Raw genomic sequence first — 25,422 nt, 5'->3', positions numbered from 1 at the left:
CCTGGACATGAGACGCTGCAGAGGCCCCGCGCCTGTGTGAGGACTGTCGTGTGGTGGTATTTACACAGTTCCCAAGTTGTCAGAGTGAACATGTGTTAGAGATGTTCAGGGCAGGGCTGTTTTAAAGACGACAAGGGGGTTTGTTGCAGAGGCTAGTAAGAAGTCCTATGATGTCAGTTTAGTACTGACACTCGAATCAGCTGGACCTGGGAACTGTTTGCCACTATTTGCACAGTTGTATACAACCATGCAGCTGCCACGAAGGACCCACGGAGCTGCTCACGCATGCAGCATCCGTGTGCTGGGAACGGAGACCTGACCTCCCAGCTAGGTGGAGGACCACCGTCCTGCTGCCCAGCGTTGAGATGTCATGACAAGATCTTGGTGTCCACAGTAGAGAAACCTGTGTGTGCGCCCGTGTGTGTGTGTGTGTGCCTGACTGCAGATGTGCACACGTGTGCGTGTGTGCATGTGGTGTTCACCCATGCAGATGTGCACAAGCGTGTGTGTTCATGTGTATATGTGTGCACCGAAGCAGGCTTGCACATGCACATGTGTGCATGTATGTGGGCATGCATGTTTGTACGTGCATGTTTATGTGCATGCATGTGGGCTTGCGCATGCACATCTGTGGGCATGTACCGCGTAGGAGTGCATCTGCGTGTGTGTGCACCCATGGAAGTCTGTATGCACATCTGTGTGCACCCTTCTAGGTGTGTGTGAACGCATACGTGTTTTCTCACAGTGGGCTGTGCCTTGGTGACATTTGTTTGAGAAGTGTGAAGTGAATGGTCCTGCCTCTCCTAAGTGGGATTGTTTCTTGCTTCTGCTACGTGGCCCCGAGCCGTGCCCTCACCCCACCCCTCACCTACAGCCCCTCCCTGCTTTGCTCCATCACACTCTCTTCTTTGGTGACCTTCTGTCGTTTTGTCACCCACCTGAACCCTAATGTCCCTCAGAGGCTAGGTCACGATTGTGACTTCCTTGATCTCTTTCCCTGTCGGCTCTTCGCCGCGTAGACCCTCTACATTCCTGCCTGCAGACCAACCACCCAAATACATCGTGACCAGTGTGACCTTGTCACCATCCCTTCTGCACATTTCCTTCTCCCTTCCCAGAACTCGGCACATGTTTGGCTATGAATGCACATAGTTCTGACCCACAGAAAGCAACCATTAAACAGTAATTATTATTAATATATATTTATTGAATTAATGAGGCTGTTTGGGAAAATAATATAGCAAAAAGCATCTCCAAGAGAAAACAATTTAAGGAATTTAAGAGTGGCTCTTGCAATCTTGATTTCTAGATGTATATTATCTCCTTGGTTAAGAGAAACTGAGGCATGTCTGGGTCTCTGTTAACCCCATGGGTGCCAGTCCTAGGCAGCCAGTCCTAGATGCGCCCTGCATCTTTCCCCGAATTGGGAGGGAGCGTAAATACTGGAGAATATGCACACATTAAATTAACGAGGTGAGTGGAAATAGTTGTGAAATACGGGAAGGACGCGCTGACCTTGTAGTTTTTTTTTTTTTTTTTTTTTAATTTTTTTATTGTTATGTTAATCCCCATACATTACATCATTAGTTTTAGATATAGTGTTCCATGATTCATTGTTTGTGCATAACACCCAGTGCTCCATGCAGAACGTGCCCTCCTCAATACCCATCACCAGGCTAACCCATCCTCCCAACCCCCTCCCCTCTAGAACCCTCAGTTTGTTTTTCAGAGTCCATCGTCTCTCATGGTTCTTCTCCCCCTCCGATTTCCCCCCCTTCATTCTTCCCCTCCTGCTACATTCTTCTTCTTCTTTTTTTCTTTCTTAACATATATTGCATTATTTGTTTCAGAGGTACAGATCTGAGATTCAACAGTCTTGCACAATTCACAGCGCTTACCAGAACACATACCCTCCCCAGTGTCCATCACCCAGTCACCCCATCCCTCCCACCCCACCCCCCACTCCAGCAACCCTCAGTTTGTTTCCTGAGATTAAGAATTCCTCATATCAGTGAGAAGGACGCGCTGACCTTGCGTGTCATGTCAGTGATGGATGATTTCAGGGGAGCTGCCGTGGGCGACGTGGCTTCCTGAGCGCAACGCGGTGTAAGTGGGTTTGGGGGAGGGAGGCCAGTGTCTGCCACGCATCAGGACCCCTGGGTGGACAGCTCTGGTTCGCCGGTGCCCCGATGGCAGTAGGCCAGTGTCCCTGTTCCTTCCCCCGCTCTGGGACAGCGTCGGGGGGATGCCTGCTCCGGGCCATGTTCTGCTCACCTCCTCCACCTTGGTTGTGTGACGGTAACCAGCACACGGGACTTGACCCGTCCGGTGTTTTCTCAGCCCTTACCACGTGTCCCGCTCTGCGTGGAGCTCTGGGGTAGGTAGAGGGGTGGCATCCCCGCTGTCTGAGCTCACAGCTGCTGGAAGCCTGCTCCTGCGAACCTTTACCGCATGTGGGCTTAGGGGCCGCGGGCTCGGGAGGGTCTCAGACCCGTGTAATGTCTCGATGGCTACCCCCTCTGGGACCGGTTCTCGCCCCGTGGGGCTGGCCCCCGGTGAGGTAAGTGAACGGACTCGCACGGAGACACGGGGAGACTAGATGTGGTGAGCGACCCGCTGTTGTAACTTCCAACACAGACGTTCAGGGAAAGGAGAAATGCCTGGGATCCAAGGAGGTGGAGAAGGGTCTGGGTTCTCCAGGGCCTTGAATACTCTGCAGGGTGTGAGGAGGTGAGAGAGGCACAGAGAGACCATGGGGATTAGGACGGCCCACGCGAGGGGCCCCAGGAGGTGTCCAGCGAGCATGTGCTGTGGCGGCCTCAGTGTTGTGCCCCCGCTCTCGCGGCCCCCGGGCCCTCGCTGCGTGGTGTCTGTCCCCGGGGCGCGGGGACAGTGCTGGAGGGCATGGCCCGGCGTGGCCTGACCGCGGACCTGGAAGAACCAGCGCTGCTCCAGAGCTGTTAGCCCCTGTGGCTCTGTGCGTGGCCGACCCCAGACATCGCTCACTGCCGGACCCCAGGAGGGATGCGGTGGGTGCCAGAGGCCGTCTGCCCAATACTGCACCTTCCACACTGGCCACGGCCACGGCCGGTGCTTTCTTCCTGCCTCCAAATCCACCTCCTAACCCGGATGCTTGACGCTCGTTCCTGTGCTGACCACCCCCCGACCCTGAGTCCCATGCTGACCCTGACCTCCGTGCTGACCCTGAGTCCCATGCTGGCCCTGACCTCTGTGCTGACCCTGAGTCCCATGCTGGCCCTGACCTCCGTGCTGACCCTGAGTCCCATGCTGACCCTGACCTCCGTGCTGACCCTGAGTCCCATGCTGGCCCTGACCTCCGTGCTGACCCTGAGTCCCATGCTGGCCCTGACCTCCGTGCTGACCCTGAGTCCCATGCTGGCCCTGACCTCCGTGCTGACCCTGAGTCCCATGCTGGCCCTGACCTCCGTGCTGACCCTGAGTCCCATGCTGGCCCTGACCTCTGTGCTGACCCTGAGTCCCATGCTGGCCCTGACCTCCGTGCTGACCCTGAGTCCCATGCTGGCCCTGACCTCCGTGCTGACCCTGAGTCCCATGCTGGCCCTGACCTCCATGCTGACCCTGACCCCTGCAGTGACCCCCCACCCCCGCGCTGGCCCCGTCTGTCTCACACGTGGTCTCAGTCATCACTGGGTCCCCTCCAGCTTGAAATGTGTCCAGCTTTCCTGGCCTGCGCCCAGGTGTCCCGATCTCGTGGAAATCTACTTTCCGGTTGGTGCTCCTGCACTGTCTGCTGAGGCAGACGTAGTCCTGGCTGTTCCTCCTGCCGCATCATCAGGGCTCCCGTCCCGTTCGGGTCCCAGCAGGTTTGGCCCGGATGTCATGTCCTGCACACAGAACTTGCCGTGTTTCTCCAGTGCGGAGTAATCTCTCCCAGTCTAGGATTCACGCTCCGAGTGATCTCTTCCTGTCTGCTTACAGTCAGGGTGTATCCCTGGCCCCGTAGCTGTTTTTGCTCATGCTTTATTCCTTGCTACACAGACTGTGAAGTCCATGTAAGCGATTGGCCTCTGATCTGCACGTTGTCTTTCATCCCACATTTACTGATGGAAGGTGAGCGGGCCCTTGGAGGTCAGCTGGCTGGCAAGGGGAGCACACAGACCCGGGAAGGCATGGGGACAGCTTGGGTACCGCCGGGCGGAGGGCTTGTGGACGGGGGGTCAAGGAATGTGCACATTCAGAACTCGGCTTGCTGTTGTCAGTCTGACTATAAAACTCAAATCCCATGATCCAGTTAGTATCTAGAGGCAGTCGCAATACTTGAGGCTTTCCTGGAAAACAGAAACCCTTGGGCCAAAGGGACTCTCTGCTTGAGCCGGAGAAGCATACTTCCCCTCGAATTTCATATTCCCACTTTGCGATGCTCATGCTGAACATTTCGAGTGTCATGAATGAGGACGTTCTGTTTGTACTGCACTGTTGATTGGAAAGAACATTTTTCTAACTCTAGGAAGAAGATACAACTCGAAGGCTTTCAAGAGAAATTTGAAGTTAAATTATGGATAAAATGATGTATCTGTTAAATACATTCAACTTAGGGCTCTAATGTGAGTCTCCAGCTTCCTTCCAAGTAGGTTGGGAGGGGTGCTTGTTGTGAATTTAAGAGGTGTGATACACGTGCAGAATTCTCGCCGTAGAAATCTTTAAAAATGGGGCAGCCATGGGGCGCCTGGGTGGCTCAGTCAGTTAAGCATCTGCCTTCGGCTCAGGTCATGATCCCAGGGTCCTGGGATCGAGCCCCGCATCGGGCTTCCTGCTCCGCGGGAAGCCTGCTTCTCCCTCTCCCACTCTCCCTGCTTGTGTTCCCTCTCTCACTGTGTCTCTCTCTGTCAAATAAATAAATAAAAATATTAAAAAAAAAATGGGGCAGCCATGTATTTAACAATGGGTTGTTGAATTTTCCTGAAGCCAGAGCTGTTCTAGATGATTCCTTGAAGTCTGTTTCAGTTCCATGATTCTGGGATTTTTCAGGAAACCACTTTCCTCTTCGTCTTAGATGTGTCTCCAGTTCTGACTCTTTTTTTTTTTTTTTTTTTTTTAATTTTTTTATTGTTATGTTAATCCCCATACATTACATCATTAGTTTTAGATATAGTGTTCCATGATTCATTGTTTGTGCATAACACCCAGTGCTCCATGCAGAACGTGCCCTCCTCAATACCCATCACCAGGCTAACCCATCCTCCCAACCCCCTCCCCTCTAGAACCCTCAGTTTGTTTTTCAGAGTCCATCGTCTCTCATGGTTCTTCTCCCCCTCCGATTTCCCCCCCTTCATTCTTCCCCTCCTGCTACATTCTTCTTCTTCTTTTTTTCTTTCTTAACATATATTGCATTATTTGTTTCAGAGGTACAGATCTGAGATTCAACAGTCTTGCACAATTCACAGCGCTTACCAGAACACATACCCTCCCCAGTGTCCATCACCCAGTCACCCCATCCCTCCCACCCCACCCCCCACTCCAGCAACCCTCAGTTTGTTTCCTGAGATTAAGAATTCCTCATATCAGTGAGGTCATATGATACATGTCTTTCTCTGTTTGACTTATTTCACTCAGCATAATACCCTCCAGTTCCATCCACGTCGTTGCAAATGGCAAGATCTTATTCCTTTTGATGGCTGCATAATATTCCATTGTATATATATACCACATCTTCTTTATCCATTCATCTGTTGATGGACATCTTGGCTCTTTCCACAGTTTGGCTATTGTGGACATTGCTGCTATAAACATCGGGGTGCACGTAGCCTTTCGGGTCCCTACTTTTGTATCTTTGGGGTAAATACCCAGTAGTGCAATTGCTGGATCATATGGTAGCTCTATTTTCAACTTTTTGAGGAACCTCCATACTGTTTTCCAGAGTGGCTGCACCAGCTTGCATTCCCACCAACAGTGTAGGAGGGTTCCCCTTTCTCCGCATCCTCTCCCGTTCTGACTCTTGTGTGCGTTCAGAAGAAGGTGTGCGGTAACGGACTCTGCATTGTGCTCAATTTCTGCAGATGCTCAGGCCCTGGGGCTTGTTCAGCAGTGAGGTCATGTTCTCCATGGGGCCTCTGGATGCTGTTCTGGAGCCATCCACGTCTTTCCCTTTTGGAGTAAATCCGGCACTGTGGTGACAACAGGAGGGGTAGACCCATTGTAGTTGGTTCTGTGTTCTACACTTTCCAATTTGTGGTCAGTTGAAGAAATTAACACGGGCTCAGCAGCCTTGAATTTTTGCAGGAAAATTCTAACATGAGTATATTTGAAGGTGCAAAGTTATTGCTTTCCTTATCACTCAGGATACTTGAAACCTTATAATGTTTTCACTCTAATTCAGCTTAAGTTACCCAGAAAGGGCACTGTTTGTCCTACACTAATTTATACCAACTCATCCTCCTTTGTCTACAGCTTCAGATGCTCAAGGAATTTGCAGTGAGTGGGATTTGCTCCCTAAGTGAACTGCAGTTGTCAAAAGTTACTTTTTTTTCCCTTTACAATGCCAAGGATAAACATCGTGACAGAGTTGTATGGGGAATGGGGCTTTACAAATTGCAGCTTTACCTTTCCCCCACAGTCCTCCCTGCTCCTCTCTCACTTTGTCAGGGGCCTTTTCCAGATCCAGGGAAGCCGTTTCCACAATCACCCACAAAGCTGGGTGAGTCTGTGCTGAGGACAGGTGCCTTTGGAGCTGGGATGCTCCTCATCACATTTCCCGTGCCTCACTCGACCCCCACCTTCTCCAAAGCTCTTCCTGGGAATGCCAACCCATTCCCAAATTCTGGTGGTTCCCAGTGTCAGGACGGCTGTGTTTCGGAATGTCCTTAGTGTTGTTTGTCTTGAATTCCCAAACCACCTGTAGTTTCTAAGGTTTCAGAAGGATCTGCACTATGATTTTTTAAGCTATAGTTTTCCACATCCTATATACCACTGTGAGTTAATCTTTTCTCATTTGTTTGGACATGAACAAGGCTGGGAACCTAACCAACACTTACAATTACATTTCTGTGGGAAACTACATAGAGATTTCAACCTGGACTGTTAGTTCTTGTTGGGTTTTCCCTCCTAGCCCTTCCATTTTGAAGACAGAAAAGACAGGATGCTATATCTTGCTAATTTCCTTTGCCAAGACCATTTGGGAACCCCATTGGAAAATTGGGCATAAGGTAAGATCTTAGAACCAGAAGATGCCAGGCAACATATTACAAGGATAGAATTGTAGCTTACTCAATTAGGTAGGGTTATTTTGTTACCAGTGACAGATACTCCGCTCATTATGGTTTGCAAACACACAGGCTGTGCATGGGACCTGCATATAGGATCATGGAAGCCGGATCTTAGGGCTCAGATGATGTCATTAGGGTGTGGGTGCTCCGACCCCTGCCTGAGGCCACTGTGCCTTCTCTCAGGTGGCCTCTACCACCTGGCAGCCCGAGGCAGCTGCAGCCTGGCCTCACCCTAACGGTCATTCCCAGGAGTTCCGGAAAAAGCCACGGCAATGACCATCCGTTGGTCCCTGAGTGGCATGCACACTTCTGGGCTCGTCACCACATGTGGGGGTGGGGTCGTGGGCCCAGCCCTGGCATGGGGCATGTGCCCGTGTGGACTGAGAGGGAGGTGGTCCCGAAGGAGGGACAGGTGCCTCCCAGGCAAAGACGGCAGACGCAGGCACGAGGGGTTTGACCTTGTTCACTGTGGGACTGGCTGAAATTTTAGGTGCTTGAGTTGGAAGCCAGAGCTTGTAGAAATCACCGTGGATGAAGCAGCTTTGTGCCCGTAGCCATCGGTCAGGGAGGCAGCGGGCTTCCTACTCACTTTGTGCCCGTAGCCATCGGTCAGGGAGGCAGCGGGCTTCCTACTCACTTTGTGCCCATCGGTCAGGGAGGCAGCGGGCTTCCTACTCACTTTGTGCCCGTAGCCGTCGGTCAGGGAGGCAGCGGGCTTCCTACTCACTTTGTGCCCGTAGCCATCGGTCAGGGAGGCAGCGGGCTTCCTACTCACTTTGTGCCCGTAGCCATCGGTCAGGGAGGCAGCGGGCTTCCTACTCACTTTGTGCCCGTAGCCGTCGGTCAGGGAGGCAGCGGGCTTCCTACTCACTTTGTGCCCGTAGCCGTCGGTCAGGGAGGCAGGGGGCTTCCTACTCACTTTGTGCCCGTAGCCATCGGTCAGGGAGGCAGCGGGCTTCCTACTCACTTTGTGCCCATCGGTCAGGGAGGCAGCGGGCTTCCTACTCACTTTGTGCCCATTGGTCAGGGAGGCAGCGGCTTTCCTACTCACTTACGGTTTTGAATGTCACGTCCCTCTTCTCACTAAGGAGGTTTTCCAAATTAGAGAATGCTGTATGAGAGGACGGATACGATTATTCTCCTTACGAAGTGGCCAAGACAAAGGAGAGCCAGACTGAAAGGAGTGATCAACAGAGACACTTACTGACCCCAGCTGTAAGATTTGGGGTGCATAAACCCCAGTGTTCCCCAGAGTGCAGATGCCTACTTATAACCCATGCACATGCCTCCACCCTGCATCTCCTAGCTCAGGCAGAGAACCTCAAATAATCTTGACTTACAGAATTTCGGCACCTTCTTCAGAGGGCATAATCTTCATAAACGTCCTGTTTTTGGAGTTTTCCTTTCTCTGTGACAGTCTTTGGTGACCTCGGATTTTCCCAATGGGCTGGTAGCACAGAGTGTTCGTGTTCTCTCCCTAAACACTAAGCTCACACGCTCTTGTTTTATGCTCACTGGAAGCCCAAAGAATGAGATTACAGTTGAGATAGGTCTGTTTTCTGTACAATCTAATCACTTTCCCCCGTATCTAAAAGGCAGTTTCTCGGTTATCTCTCCTTACTGTTACCTCTTTTCCCTTTGAACACAAAGCTACCTTTGAAATGAGGAAGACAGTGGCTAACGGGAAATTAAGGAAGGGAAAGGGAGGTGAGTGAGCAGCAGAGGACCAGGGAGGTAAAGACAGCTGGAGCAGAAGCTCAGGAGGGCAGCTGAGACCTGGGATTTGTTACAGAATCAAACGCAGAGCAGACGGGTGACTTATTAGGTAGTTCGGAGTATTAATGATTGGCCCTGAAGTCAGATCTGAGATGGAGTCCGACTGTGGCTCCCCTAGGTTGTATCGGTTCGTGTGACCCAGCTCAGGGGTGCCCGCCCAGTGGCGGATACCGGTCTCGTGGCTGGTGTGAAGCTCAAGGAGGATAACGTGTCCTGTGTCCTAACGTGACAGGGAGGTCCCCCGTGTACGTATCACCAGGTTGGATGGGTTGGATTTCTGCCGGTTGAATATAATCTACTGGGGATGTGCTTCTGTGTGCGGGCCCTGGGCGGGAGAAGGTGTGAACTGAGTTCGTGCATATAGGTATTAAAGAAGGGCCTGTGTGGTGGCCGGTGATGGTGTGTTTCACCGAGGGAAGAGGGACCCAGAGGCTGACATGTACGGGTTATATTCATCTCTCTTGGTTTTCAGAATTTGTTCCTGGGTCTGCTGAGACCTGGGGAAGCCCCCTCTCTCCTATGGGAGGGAGTCGGCCCCTGGGAGAAGGGAATTCTAGCACCAGGGAGGACTGGGAATGGCAGCCCCCCTTCCCAGAACAGTAGGGAGCTGCCGATTGGGACCTGTGCCTTCAGGGGTGACCCTGGGAGAGGTAACTTGTGAGCTGCCCCAAGGTGGAATCCTCAGGCGTGTCAGTGAATGCCACGCAGAGCCCCCTTCTGTCCCCGCAGGTGCGTGACTGGGTAAGAGGCGGTGTTTCTCCAAAGCAGAGGTAGGTGCACAGGCTACCCCCAGAGCAGCCCACCAGCTCATGACCCACCGTAAATTCGCAGTGGCTATTACCCTACCCTAGGTCAATGCACGCCTAATTTACCCTATCGTAACATTTGTACTTAACACTCAGTACCTTTCAAAATGGTACCTTGCAAATTAGAATTTCTTCTTCACATTTTATGCGTGCTAGCTGTGTCCTCATGTGGGCCCGCGTCTGGTGGTTTGCGGCTGAGACACCATTTGAGATCTTTTCACTTCTTCTTAGACCCCTGATTTGATCTAAACTTTTATTGCTCAGGAGATAACTTGCTGAGTGTGGGTTCACATGCACCCTCTCACGCAGCGTGTGCTGCTCAAGTCACGCACCCCAGGTGTCTCGGCCCCTCCGGCTTCTGTCTCAGCCAGCATGGTCCTGCCGGGTTTGAAGTGCCCGCTTCGTGGCAGAGCTTTGGGGAAAAACAGGACTATGGATAAAAGTCCTTGCTGTTGTTCTAGAACATGTTGGAGCGCCTGGGTTGTTCAGTCAGTGAAGCATCTGTCTTCGGCTCAGGTCATGATCTCAGGGTCCTGGGATCGAGTCCCGCATTAGGTTCCCTGCTCAGCAGGAGTCTGCTTCTCCCTCTGCCCCTCCCCCTGCTCATGCTTGCACGTGCACGCACTCTCTCTCTTTCTCTGTCTCTTGCGCGTGCGTGTGCATGTGCACACACTTCCAAATAAATAAATAAAAATCTTAGAATGTGTTTACTGCTCTGGGTTAACTTGAATTCAGTAACAAGTGGAGTTATTTTTCATGCGAGTAGATCTGTTAATAAGAACTAAGTGGCTTGGCTGACTGTCTATCCCTGGTCTCACTGAGGGCACGACTGGAGGATGGAGATGCCATCATTCTTCAAGCACAAGGAGGGGTTGTCAGGATTTCTTTGACTATCCTGTTTTGTTTTCTGCAATAGACTTTGTCATGGGAAGTACTGGTCTGTGGTCCTTCTGACTTGTTAAAAAGAATGGAGCACCCTTGTACCACTTTGTCTTGGTTTGTGATGCCCTAGAGGAACCCTGGACTGCAGTCAGGAGACCTCCATTGTGAACTTCAATTTGTAGCTGGTGATTTGTTCTAAATCCTTTCCTCTGTGGGAATCAGTCCTCCGGCAACATTGGGCTTTAGCTTGATCCACTCTCAAAGCCGTTTAAACTTGACTATTCATGATGTGGAAGGCACCTCTGAGTATCAGGTCTGCCTTCTCTTTGTGGAGAATGTGGACTTCACATGAACCTAATGCAGCTTACTGTCTCCATTGCTGACCTCTGCCTTTTCTTCCCTCCAATTCTACTGACTCTGGAAACACATGATAATTCAGTATTGTTCAAAATGCATCTTATAATGAAATTCTGCTTATTATCTTTTTAGTCATTAGTTAAGATATTAAGCAAAACATAGAGTTACTTCTCTGGCACACACCATTACACATCTTATGCTAATGGCAATACAACAATTATAAAACAATTGCAAATATGAAGATAGAAATATCTAATGCTCTGTTAATTGGATTTCACGCCCAGCTCTTTGCCACCTATGGTTTTTGAAGCACATTCTATAAATGAACCTCATTACACTGTAAATCATTTCTCTACAATTCTTGTTTATGACATATGCCACATCAGTTTCCCATAATCTTGTTTACTAAACAAATTTAGTACCATTTTCAACATGAGAATCTAAAAAGGTATGAGTTTTCTTATCCAACTTATTAATGATTTTTTGAACTGAAGACAGAAGAAGAAAAGCAGTTCACAGGGATTTGTGGATTGATGTCTTAATATTGTCACATGTTGGTTTCCTCACTCAGTCCTCATCTGGAACATTTCTGGCATTTGGAAACGTGCTTGTTTTACTTAGGGACACGTGTTTAAATGCAGTAGCCAGACTTGATTAGATGGCATTTTGTGAACAGTGGCATCCATGGGTAGCTGCAGAATTGGTTCTCCTGCTTTAATACTTGTGGAAAAGTAAGAGCTTGTGAGGAGACTCTAAGCTTGGACAGTGAGAGATCCTGCCCAGACTTTTAGCTCTGCTGTCTTGTTGTGTACGTCAGGATCCCGATCTCTCTTGGAATGCCCACAACATTACCACTGCCACATCCCTGTGTCCCAGTGCAGCCCAGGAACTTTGGAGGAAGCTAGCTGCATCACGTGGCTGTGGGTTTGCATTCCATTGGGCACGTAATCTGACATAAGTCTTTGAAATTGGAAAAGGGGTTTCAGAGAAAGAGGTTTCCTCTCTTCAAAGGCAGCTTCTGGAACTCACATTCTCTCCCTATAAGTGAGCAAAAAATCTCGGAGTTCTGAGCAGCCGTCCTGCCACCATGAGGCATAATCATCTTTGGGTTGTAGCTGTGATCATAAGGTACAAGGAGAAGACGTGATTCCCAAGTACTTGGCATCATGGAGCCAAGGCATCAAACCAACTCTGAGGCTCTGGACGTGGCATCCACATAGGCCAATAAAGCCAGTAAACCACCTTTATTATTAAGTGAGTTTGAGTTCATTTTTCTATTACCTGCCACCAAACACAATGTGATTGCTACTGAGATGTATATTGTCAGGGATCTCCAAGACACAGAACCGATAGGATGTGTATCTCTACCTATATCTCTGTCTAGATAGATTGATTGTAGGGAGTTGGCTCACATGACTGCAGAGGCTGCAAGTCTGAAATCTGCAGGCTAGAGACCCAGCTGCATGAGTGTGAAGGGCCATGGATGAAGCCTCAGCCCTTGTATATGACTTTGTTCCAAGTGGCAGTGTGCATCCCTGTCTCGCGGTGTTCTGTGCTCCTCCAGCCTTGCAGGGACTGCTCTGCTCTCCTCCTGCAGAGCAATCAGAGTGGAAGATGGGGCAGCGAAGGCGAGAGGAGGAAGCAGGTACTTGAAAGAAGGAAGAATCAGTTTGTGGCAGAGAAGATGTAGTGTATTAGAGAAGGTAGTGGAGAGTGGTGTTCTTTTGCTAATAAAGAGATGCCCATGACATTTCAATTAAATCTGTAATCCTAGAGTAATGTGTTACATAGGGATCAGATAGAAACAGATGGAATTAAATCAGCGATGTGCCCTTGCTCTGGGTGCTAAGGAGACTGCATCAGGCATTGATAAAGATGGGGATAACAGATTATCAATTAGAAGACATCCATGGCTGGCTCAGTTGGTGGAGCATGTGACTCTTGATCTCAGGCTGTGAGTACAAGCCCCACATTGGGTGTAGAGATTACTAAAAAAATAAACTTAAAAAAATATCTCAAAGACTACATGAATATATGAACTAAATATCTAAGCTGGATGGAGAAATCAGATTGAAATTAAGACATGCAGCTGTGGAGTACAGGAAAAATTGAATTTAAGGAACAATAGTGATGATGCTAACACGCGTATAGTAAAATTCCTATTTATAACATACTGATTGAATTTAATAGTGCTTTTGAGTATATATTTTTGTATATAAAATTTCTGTAAACACAGAAGCTTGCTATTAAGTGGGTGCCTGTAATTTAATGCTTAGAGGAAAAAATAGTGCTATCATAGCACTTACCTGATAGTGTTGAATGACTTATTTTCACATTATTTATGTTTCTGTTCATACATTTCTGACCTTAGCCTACTGTGTGATATTTAGGATTACATCAGGTCAAGGTCTGTACACATCTCTGTGAACATGTTCTACTTTTTGTCCATGTGTGTGGAAATGTGGAAAGTGGTTAGTTCACATTTGTTGGAAAGAGGGGTGATGATTGCTTTGGCTGATGGGGTCCAGTGAGGGAATTACTGATCTCTGCATCATGTAAGTGCAAAATGGGATAAGTAGAATGACGTGGGATTGTCTTGTTGGCATTACTCAGTTATGCTTTGCCATCATCTTTTCTTAACTATAATAGAAGATATTTTTGTTATTGAGTAGATTACTTTTCAACCAACTAAACAGAATTTGACATTTCTATATTTTCTCATAATAAAGGAGCAGCAGAGCAGACATTATGTTCTTCAGTTCCATAGTGGTTCATATTCCTTTTTATTTTTTAATTTTTATTTATTTTTTTAGAGAGGAAGGGAGGAGGGACAAAGGCAGAGGGAGAGGGAGAATCTCAGGCATACTCCCTGCTGAGTGCAGAGCCTGATGTGGGGATTGATCTCAAGACCCTGAGATCATGACCTGAGCCAAAATCAAGGGGTGGACGCTCAACCAACCGAACCACCCAGGCGCCCTCATATTCCTTTTTAAAAGGTAAAAAGTACCTGAGATATTTTGGGAAGGTCAGTTAAAGTATTTGTGGATATTAGAAATTAGGTAGGTAATATTTGGTGTAATGTCTATATTCATGTACATATGCAGTAATCAGGAAAATATTTTGTGATTTGGAAAGTAGATTCCTATATTCATCTAATTTCTTTTTATTAGGGAAAATACCTTGTGTAAAATATAAATATGGACCATTCTCTGCTTTGCATTCTTGAAGCCTGTGTGTGTGTGTGTGTGTGTGTGTGTGTGTGTGTGTGATTTCTTAAAACCTAGTCTTTTCAGCACTGAAGAATAAAAATGGAAAGTTAAATTTATATTACAATTATGCAGTGCAATTCTAAAGGAGGTTTGAGGGTCTAAAAAGCTCAGAGGTGCTGATTAGACCCTCACCGAGGGGCCCGCTGTCCTGACCTGAACATTCTCCCTTGGGAGGTGGGGGAGCACCCCTTTCTCCCTCCCCCAGCTCTGCATACTCAGAAGGGCCCAAGAGTCTGAGGTCTTGCCTTTCTTCACTGATGGAAAGTCCATGTTTTCCTAGCCAATCAGGAAGAAGATGCTTGTCATCCTGCCCCTCAACTTTCTGGAGCCCGAGAAGAAAGACTCATGGCCACTTTGGGTGTGAGAGATGAGGGGACAGAGAGGTGAGGAAAGTAGGCGATCGAATGTACTCCTCACTTGAAAGACAAAACACACTGAATTACACAGGGCAGCCTGCTGTTAAAGTAAATTTAAAGGATAGACCAGAGGAAAACTCAGAAAAAGACCCTAAATCTCATCTATAAAATAGGAGTGGGATGCCATGAAAAAGGGAGAAATTTACAATGAGAATTTAGTTTTCTTTCTCCTTAAAATTAGGAGCGGTGAAAATTAGAACAGACATTGCCAACACCTGGATTAGTGTAACTGAATTAATAGGCCCACAGGTACACAGGGCATAAACTCTGAGGGCAAACATTCCCCCACCCAGGCCATGTTTGCAACATGTTTTGAGTCTTAAGATGTTCCCACCAATGTTCTGAGGACTTTACATGAATAACCCACTTAGTCCTTACAACTTCCTTACGAGGTGGGTCCTATTACTATCTCCACTTTACACATTAGGGAACATCACATCGTGGTTATGTAACCTACGTTCGGAGGCTATGTCACTAATGAAGCCTGTATCCTGGAGTTGGTACCCTGCTCGTATCCCTGTTTGCAGCCCGTGTATGGGGGGACAGCTATGCAGCAAGAGTAGGAGGTGATGTAGTTAAAAATATTATAAAAATTATAGCCCTTGAAATTAAAACTCAGACATTCACAGATCAGACATAGCTGAAAAAAATTTAGTGAACTAGAAGATGAAGCTGAAGAAATTTCTTAATACTAAGCACAAAAAGAACATGAGAAATCCCAGGGATGCAGTGCATAGATCCAAAAGGCAGAAAATGCTTCTGATAGAAGTTAAAAAAAGGAATAATGGGGTGAATCAGTATTTGTGATAAAATGGCTGATAATCTTCCCAAATTGATGAAAACTGTTTTCAGACTGAAAAATTGTACCACCTGACAAATGCCATATGATTTCACTCATGTGGATTTTAAGAAACAAAACAAATGAGCAAAAGGCAAAAAAGAGGCAAAGCAAGAAACAGACCCTTAACTACAGAGAACACACTGATGGTCACCAGAGGGGAGATGGGCCGGCGGGGGGGGGGGGAGGGAGGGGGGGCAGGGCGTTGCTACAGGAAACAGGTGATGGGGATGAAAGCGTGCACCTGTCCTAATGAGCACCAGGTGATGTATGGAAGTGTTGAATCACTGTATTGTACACCTGAAACTAATATCACACTGTATGTTAACTGGAATTTAAAAACTGAAGTAAAAAAATGGATACAGAAAAATTGTACCACCTGCTAGGCCAGAGTAAAGACAAACAAGATGCACATCTTGACCCATCCTCATAAAACACCGCAGTATCCAGGGTAAAGGCAGAATCCTGAAAAACTTAGTCAAGAGAACAGAAATTGCTTATAGATTAATGAGAAATTTCTCAAAGGTAACAACAGGTGCCTGAAGCTATCTGTTGGATTTTTTGGATTCTATACCTTGTCTGTCATTCAATATTGAAGTCAAAATAAAGACCTTTCCAGACATACAAGGACCTGGACAGTTTACCTCACAGAGACCATGTTGAAAAAAAAATGAGAAGATATTTTTGAGCATGAGGAATAATGAACCCAGAAGGATGCTAGCCAAGAGATCGAGGACATATTTATTTATAAGTATTGATTTTAGGATAAGTAATACATTTTCCTTTGGTACCCACACAATAGTAATGTCAAAGCAGCTGTGCTGTGGGGAGGGCTTTGTGAACTTGGAGGCAAGTGTGAGCATCCCAAGTTGTCTTGTGTTCAAGAGGATATTGGAGATACTGATTAATGGCTTTGCTAGAAAAATACACGTATACTTGCATATGTTAAAACTGTGTGTTGGAGAAATAAAATATATAGGTACTAAAAAATCCTAGATAAGGAAAAATCCTATATAGTGAAAAATCCTATATAAGGCAGTAAAGAATAAAAAAGTACAAAGAAAAACAAATTAAGTGAACTATCAGGACAATGTAAGTCCCAATTTATCAGTAATCACAATAAACATAGCTGGGTGAAACTCGAACATAAAAACAAATACTCTGTTTATTCAGATTGGATTAGATACAACATGGAATTTTTTTTTTATTTAAATTTTTTTATTGTTATGTTAATCCCCATACATTACATCATTAGTTTTAGATATAGTGTTCCATGATTCATTGTTTGTGCATAACACCCAGTGCTCCATGCAGAACGTGCCCTCCTCAATACCCATCACCAGGCTAACCCATCCTCCCAACCCCCTCCCCTCTAGAACCCTCAGTTTGTTTTTCAGAGTCCATTGTCTCTCATGGTTCTTCTCCCCCTCCGATTTCCCCCCCTTCATTCTTCCCCTCCTGCTACATTCTTCTTCTTCTTTTTTTCTTTCTTAACATATATTGCATTATTTGTTTCAGAGGTACAGATCTGAGATTCAACAGTCTTGCACAATTCACAGCGCTTACCAGAACACATACCCTCCCCAGTGTCTATCACCCAGTCACCCCATCCCTCCCACCCCACCCCCCACTCCAGCAACCCTCAGTTTGTTTCCTGAGATTAAGAATTCCTCATATCAGTGAGGTCACATGATACATGTCTTTCTCTGATTGACTTATTTCGCTCAGCATAATACCCTCCAGTTCCATCCATGTCATTGCAAATGGCAAGATCTCATTCCTTTTGATGGCTGCATAATATTCCATTGTATATATATACCACATCTTCTTTATCCATTCATCTGTTGATGGACATCTTGGCTCTTTCCACAGTTTGGCTATTGTGGACATTGCTGCTATAAACATCGGGGTGCACGTAGCCTTTCGGGTCCCTACTTTTGTATACAACATGGAATTCTTGATGTTTAAAAGAACATATGTTAACTATACTCCCATAAAACATATAAAAAAAAGTATTCCGTATTCAACAACAACCACAACAAACATTAAAAAATGTCTTGCAGATAGCTAAACTTGGGCAAGATTCATAAAGAAAATTAAGAGAAAATTTAAGAATATGAAGATTAAGGTTGAAGAACATGATAGAATCACAAGTAGTTAAAAGGGCCATATAATCCGCAGAAATTTTTGCTGAGAAATTTGAAAATCAAGATGAAATGATTGGTTTTCTTGGTGAATATAAGTGACATAAGTTGATCCAACAAAAGCTAGAAAATGTGAATGGTCCATTAAAATTTTTCTTAGATGTTCTTTTATGAAAGTCACTGGATCGGTTTTATAGGTAAATTCTGCACAAACTTCTACAAACTGATGATTCTGTATTATCTTAACTAGTTCAGAGTTATAACCATCACTCTCTTTTAATGAGTAATTCCCAGACTTGTTAATATAGCAGAAAAAGGCTAATTTCACTTAATATAAATATAAATTTCATAAAATATTAGCAAATTGTGTCTAGGTATATATTTAATATGACCAAATGGGCTTTGTTCCATAAATGGAAGAGTATTTCAATAATAGCATCTCTATTGTAGTAAGATATAAGACGAGCATGTTGAAAAAACAACACACACATGGTTGTATCAGGAGACCCTGAATGACCTTGAAACACCATAGTAGCCACTTGGGATGAAATTCTAAGAGTAATGGCAGGACACTTCCTAAACAGGCTTCAGGTTATAATCAGAAAGCCCACAGCAAGCAGAGTAATGATTGGGGAATACTAAACTGTGGATCAAAGCAGCAACACCAGAATGGTCACTCTTGGCCCCAGTTATTCTGGGGTCTCCAGTTAAGGTTACATGGGAAAGCAAAAGACATGAAATGTTAGAAATGTCCAGTGGAAAAAGGAAGAGGCCATACAAAATCTATTCGGTAAGTAGGAACATGGAGGATGTAGAACAAATGTAAGATCTGTAAATAAAAATCATGAACTGTACTGTGTGTGATGGCAAAATGCATCCATTCTCAGAAAGAGTAAACCCTGCAGAACACCTTGGGAGAAAACAGGAATGCATAAGGTCTATAGGGAAGAAACCCCAAAACTATGAAATACTTGGAAAGGATATAAAACGTTACCGAGTGCTAGGTAGGGAGAGACCCTTTAATGGCAAACTCAGTATTAAAACCTATCGCTTCACTTCAGGTGTGTGAGCGTGTGCGTGTGTGATACATTTTCAATCAAATTCCTGTTTGGGGGGGCACTGAAGGTAGGGAGTGGGGATTTGATTAAGTGATAAAGTCAAGGCAGAAGAATAAATTTTAAGATTGTCTAATAAAGAGTTTTAAAGAAAATCTGAATGGTGGGCGTTCTGATCTCCTTAGAGAGGAACATCGGTCCCAATGCTACAGGAGATAAATTGACCTGTAGGACCGTCTTTTCTGTACAAGTGGCATTTTCAAGTTGGTGGAGAAAATATGGATTATTCAGCAGATCTATTGGGATAATTGGTTAGCCATTGGAGAGAAAATTTCTACCTCGCAACTCAAAGTTTCAAACACAGTAATGATCTAATCATTAGAAATAGCTGTAGAAATGCTAAAACAAAATGTAGTCAAATATCTTTTTTAAATCATGGAATTGGGAAGAGAAAATGATAGAAGCCCTTAAAGAAGGGAGTGATAGGGGCGCCTGGGTGGCTCAGTCGGTTAAGCGTCTGCCTTCGGCTCAGGTCATGATCCCAGAGTGCTGGGATCGAGCCCCACATCGGGCTCCCTGCTCCACGGGAAGCCTGCTTCTCCCTCTCCTACTCCCCCTGCTTGTGTTTTCTCTCTCGCTGTGTCTCTCTCTGTCAAATAAATAAATAAAATCTTAAAAAAAAAAAAAGGGAGTGATAGACTTGGACATAAATCCCATTAAGTCCGTGTAAATTGCTGAAAGCCACCACTGCGAAGTAAACGCATCAGAAGGCAGGAGGAGTGTTGCAGCGGGTGGTCTGGAATGTATACAGAGATGCTACATAGTAGCAACTGCCCCTAAAGAAGTAGACAAGTCTATGGAACAGGCAGTCTGCAGGGAAATATATTTGGTCAGTAATCATAACAAAAGTTTTTGCAAATCCCTGAGAACAGTGGGAAACTCTTCTTCCAGCAGAGACCCACAGAAAACCTGGCAATAGGTGACGTGGGCCCTGGCCCACGTGTGTCCTGTGACCTGCTAAGGCCACTCCCAGAAGTGTGTTTGCAAAACACACTGAGAAGCGTATAGAAATGTGCAGAATTCCTAGCAGTTGGGAAAAACCGGAAACAAGCCAAATGCCCAACAAGAAGAGATCTGCTGGGTCCGTGTGAGTCTTCAGGCAAGAAACAAAGGAGAAATCCCTGTATGGGACGTGAGTAATGCCAGTGAGGAACAGAGTGTCGTTCTGGAACGTTCAGGAGGAGATGCCTGGGAATACACACGCAGCTTAGGTGACAGTCACCGCAGACATCCTAACGGGTACGGGAACCCGGGATTGCTTTCTGGTTTGCGTGTTCTTCACAGTCAGTATTTGTGGAGTATGCCTGCCGACCTAAAACAGCTGATTTTCCTACCTTGTGAGGCTCGTGCGTTTGAGTGGAAGCACGTGGTATCTGGTAACGTGTTTGGTCAGAGACTCTGGGGACGGAGTAGGTTTCGGAAGGTGAGTGCACTATGCAGGGCTTCTGGCCTCCATGGAAAGCTACGGAACACGAGCGTGGTTTCTGAGGGTGCGTGAAGTGTGTGTAGGTACGTGTTCAGTGATTGTGCCCACTTGGTAGGAACAAACGCACCATGTGATGTTATCAACAATCCCCTGGAAGAGACCTGGTCCCCTTTCATCAGATGCACGTGGTGGTGGGGTCTGTACTAGTTTCCAATGAGAGAAGGAACAGAGAGGTTAAGAATTTATCAAAATACACGCTCTCGCACCCCTCAGATTCATCAGGGTCTGGTGCTGTTTTTCCCCTGGAAAGAGAAGGAGCAGTTGTTAATATTCCTGGTAGCGCTCTTGTTTCTTGGGGTTGCGGAGCTAGCCTGGCTTCACAAATATGGCTTCTGCCATCAGCTTATCTGAGAATCGTACCCTGGTTTAAAGCATGGTTGTACTATTTCTCTCCGGTTCTGTACCTTGAAGGTGGGAAAGCCACATCTCGTCGTGTCATGCGCTGCTTGAGAAATGACCTCTTTTTCGCCATGGACACACTGCGCATATATACCCAGCATTTCAGGGTCTTACTTAAGCCTTGCTGGCCTCACTTTTTATAGGCAGTTTCTCTGCCACATCGCTGTTCTCCGTTTTAATTATCTCCTGGTGTCATGTTGTCTGTGCCCATTCCATGTGTTTTTTTGTCCACGGTGGGAGTTTGCTTATGTTTTTTTATCATATTTTCCCCATTTCTATCCATTCCTCATCTTAGGCTTTGGCACCACGTGAGGCGCGGCCATAAGCCCGGCGCGGTTTCAGAGCACCAGCCACTGGACGCCCTCGGCCTGCACCCAGCCCAGCCGTGATGGGGACTGCTCAGGTAATGTCCCTTGTGGGCTCCCCGCACTCCGTGCGTCCGCGAGGGCCGGGACCCAGCGGGCCGGCGGTGGGACACGGGAGGGGAGGGTGCCTTCTGTTCGGACAGACGGGGTGACTCCTCGCAGGCGCCGTGTTTGTGGGGGATGTGGGGAGAGGCTCCGAGGAGGTCCGTGGGGTCTCCGTGGGGTCTCCGTGGAGGGCGGCAGGTGGTGGTAGGTGTGCTGAGCATGTGCGCGGGTCCGTGGCAGCCATGAAGGGAACTGGAACCCCCGAACGGTGCTTTTCCGTCTGTGCTCTCACTCCTTTGTGCTGGTAGGAGAGGCCACCACGTGGCATTGGTGGTGGTGGGTGATTTGGTGTGCGTGGGGGACACGGGAGCCAGGCGTGGAGCTGGTGACCGCGGAGCAGGGACGCACATGTCTGACTGCCACACATTCGTGAAATGCCCAAAGCTGTGTGCTCAGGAAGGCCCCGCGGGGTGTGCCCACCGCTCACCTGCCTGTGAACACGGGTGCTGGCGGGGCTGTGACCTCCCCTCCCAGTGCCGGTGAGCACATCCCATAGCCCGCCGCAGCCTCCACACGCGGACGCTGTCGTTCTGATGGTTCAGGGGAAGAGAGGACGCGTCCACGGTGTCCCATCGCTCCGGAAGAGATTTGCGTGGATGAATGCGGTAAGATTTGGGTGGACCCTTCGATGACGCTGCTCTGTCCCCTCCGTCCCCTCATGTGTCGCTCGGGGGCACCTCACACATTCACATCTCTGTTCGCTAACATCTGCTTGGGCTTACTTGATATTCTCAGAAGGCGATGTTGACTTTGGGGTCCGTCCCCACAGCCAGGGACATGGTAGCCGTTCGGTGGGACTTCAGTTTTGTGTAAGAGCCTTCAGGGAGGTAGAAGACAAAATTCTCCTTTTATTTAATTTTTATTTTTCTTAATTTTTAGTGTTTTTTTTTTTTTTAAGTTTGTTTATTGATTTAAGTCATCGCTATACCTAGCATGGGGCTCGAACTCACGACCCCAAGATCAAGAGTCCTGTGCTCTTCTGACTGAGCCGGTCGGGCGCCCCAGGCTTTTCCTGTTAAACTCTCCCACCCTCTGCTTCAGCAGAGACCAGCCCTGAGGCCGCCTCAGGGCTCGGAATCAGGCAACCTCCTGGAAGCGAGGAGCAGACCCCTGCCTGTTTCCTCCACGGATTGGGTAGGGTTCTGGGTTGGGAAGAACAGAATTCACTCTGGCTTGTTTAGGCAGAAAAGGAATTTGTTACCAAGGATATGAGGTGCACCCTCCCTTTCAGTGGGGCTGGATAAAGGGGTTCTGCGCTCGGCTGTCAGCCCCACCACCTGGGACCCAGCGTGACATGGGGAACACCCCCCAGGACGCTCGCTCCCCACTCAGGGAGCGCTGGATGGACAGAACGTTGGTGCAGGCCTGCCTCTGGGGACAGTCTGTTGTTGGTGATGTTGGGGTGCTCCTCCTTGGGGAGGAGTCCTTCACAACGTGGCGAGCATCAGAGGTGCAGGGCCATGCTCAGCGATGTGGGGCAGCGCATGTGGGGGCCATCGCCGGAGCCTGCGGCAGGCTGCCCACCACGCCCCCAGCTCTGTCCTCAGCTTGCACGGTGGCAGCAGTAACTGCCCCACGAGATGCAACTGTCCCCTATAATAAGGGGACAACACTTTGTCCCGAAGGGGATCGCAGAGGTGAGGGAGCTGCCACAGCTCTGGCCTCCCCCGTGACTCCCCCGCGTTGCTGCCGTGAGCCCGCTGCCGCCTCTGTCATCGGCCCGGCACCCACACTGGCCTTCAGTGGGCGCACCTGTGGCCGGACAAGGCCCTTTCCTTAGGTTCTTCCTTAGGACGGCAGAACTCCCACCTGAGGGAACGGTGCTAGCAGAGCCACGGAGTGTGGAAGGTATTCCTCACATTCTGAACTGCACAGTCCTGGGTGGTCGGGGCGGTCCTGGGTGTGGGGGATGTTCAGCAGCACCCCACACCTCCAACCACCGGACCGTGCCCTCCCTCCCGCGGTGAACACCAGACATGTCTCCAGGCGCTGCCGAGTGCCCCTTGAGGGAAGGTCATCTCCTCCCACCCCACCGAGAAACACCTGCGGTTTTCAGATGCACGGACATCAGGTTGCTCATAATCTTCCCTTAGTGTGCGTTCAGGATCTGAGAATCTATAATGATGCTGTTTCTCCGGTTCTGGATGCCGTGAATTTGAATTTTCTCTCCTTTTTTCCTCATCAGTCAGGTTGGTCAATTTTAATGATCTTCTCCATGAACCAGATTTTGGTGTCATTGATTATCAGTACTGTTTTTATATTCTCTGTTTCTCTGATACCTGTTCTGGTCTTGATTATTTCCTTTCTTCTACTTACTTGGGTTTTAATTTGCTTTAATTCGTGTTTTTTAATGATCAAAGCTGCGGTCAGGGATTTGAGACTCCTCCCTTCCTGATAGGTGTTATTTAGTATTCTAAATTTCCCCATGAACTCTACCTTGTTGGGGCTGAAGATTTCTGTATTTCTATAAACAGTCTTGACAGGTGGTTAATTCATGGAAAGAACATAGTCCTTTGGGTTTTGTGGGTAGGAGTTGTCAGAAGCCCTTCTTCCTCCGTCCCCTCCGTGGGACTGGCCCAGCTCTGGCTGGGACGAGCTGCCCCATGGGCCACACTCTGGGCTTCACTCGGCCACGTGGGTTCCATCTGTCTTCTTCTCTTAGAATTTCCTTAATGATATTGCTGTGTAGGTGGAATGTTCTTGTTTTCCAGCTATGTTTGGAATGTCTTCCCCTCCCCCCCCCCAACCACTGGCTTTTACATGGATTTGGAGAAGGACAGGGAGACAAAGGGAGACTCCTCTCCCCACCTGGATCCCGTCTTTCTCAGCTTCTCTGTTCTGTCCGTGGAGGGACATGGGTCACCTCCCTGGGAGGCCACTCCAAATTCCACGGGGAGGTCTTCTGTCTCCCTTTATATTGCTCATTCTCCAGTGGGGCAGTTTTGCCCCCACGGCCAGTGGATGTCAGAGTGTCCAGAGAAGTTTTTGTTTTTCATAACTGGGCAAGGGTGCTACCGGCATCTGGTGGGTCGAGGCCACGATGGTACTCATCATCCCACCCCTGCCACGAAGAGGGAGCTGGTCCAAATCCAAAAGAGACAAGGTTGGGGAACCTTGCTTTTACTTTTATGATCTAACCTCTCATACTTAGGGTATCCTTAAGAGTCTGAATAAAAAGGGTAAAGCGATAATATAATCTTGATAAACCATTTCTCTTTAGTATGAGGTTTTTTGCATGGGAGGTCTTAGGACAGTGAATGGTCTGCATGCAAATTCATTTATATGTATTATATTTAAAATGCATATTTGGATTTTTTGGGACAACAATAAAATGTTTTTGAAACAACCTACTGGAATTATTCAGATGCTTATCTTTTCATTGATATAATGGCCCAGTGTACATAATCCCCACATTGGCAATATTGCAGTCCTCATGCAGAATTCAGAGCAGTATTTACATTTCTGTTGTGCTCATAAAAGGATAAGAGCAGGCTGTATTTTGATATTTGTCTCATTTAAAATATAGAAATTATAGAAAACGTTCTTAGTATTGCTGCTGGATCGAGCCACAGTAATTCTGAAAGTAGAATTCTAGTTTATTTTTCAACAGAAAATTCACTCTTCTCCAGGTAACTATGAATAGACCTACTTTGCTCCAAGATAAAGATTATATAGGAAGAGAAACAAAATAGTACCACGTATGATCCTGACTGTCTAAAGGCGACAGAAACAGCCCTCTCTTAGAGCATTATTCATTTTCATTGGGTAGTGTCATTGGTTTTTAGTTAAGGTTTTGATTAACTTTGACAAACCCAAATGCTTTCCTTTATTAAACATATGAATTCAATTTGGTTTAATTTTTACTGGGCTACACCTACTGGCGCTTTCTTTCCTTTCTCCCTAATTAGCAAGAAAGCCGGGAGGGTCCTCATATCGCCTGTCTGATGGTGGAGAATCCGGTTTCTGGTGTTATGGGGTGAATGGAGGTGGGGTTTGGACAGGTATCCAGTATTTCCTTGGCAGTTGGAAACCTGGGTTCTAGTTAAGATTCGTCCGTAATTCTTCCTTGACTGTGGCAGAGTGTGTTAATCTGCCAGTCTCCCTTCACTGCCCCTACCAGGGTACCAGTGAGGGGCATGGGTCATAAGCCCTAAGTCTTCTCCGTTCTCATGGACAGATCACACTTCCCTGCAAGGACTTCGGCATGGACGATGAGTATC

At 47.4% G+C, this 25,422-nt stretch overlaps 1 protein-coding gene across 5 annotated transcripts in view; it reads left to right on the top strand.

Annotated features, from left to right (window-relative positions):
• The window catches only part of DLGAP2 (DLG associated protein 2), an 844,777-nt gene that overhangs the window by 79,186 nt on the left and 740,169 nt on the right, over positions 1–25,422 (top strand). For 3 of the 5 annotated variants that reach the window (XM_078069921.1, XM_078069914.1, XM_078069915.1), the window contains exon 2: positions 21,028–21,135. The exons of the other annotated variants lie outside the window; for them this stretch is intronic. In XM_078069921.1, the coding sequence (XP_077926047.1) occupies positions 21,121–21,135 (15 nt within the window). In that variant the 5' untranslated portion in view covers positions 21,028–21,120. The remainder of the gene's footprint in view (positions 1–21,027; positions 21,136–25,422) is intronic. 5 annotated transcript variants of the gene reach the window in all.

The sequence above is a fragment of the Halichoerus grypus genome, chromosome 3 (genome assembly GCF_964656455.1).
Source record: "Halichoerus grypus chromosome 3, mHalGry1.hap1.1, whole genome shotgun sequence".
Taxonomy (NCBI): domain Eukaryota; kingdom Metazoa; phylum Chordata; class Mammalia; order Carnivora; family Phocidae; genus Halichoerus; species Halichoerus grypus.
Note: the sequence above shows the minus strand (reverse complement) of the source record. Positions and strands in the feature narration are given on the sequence as shown.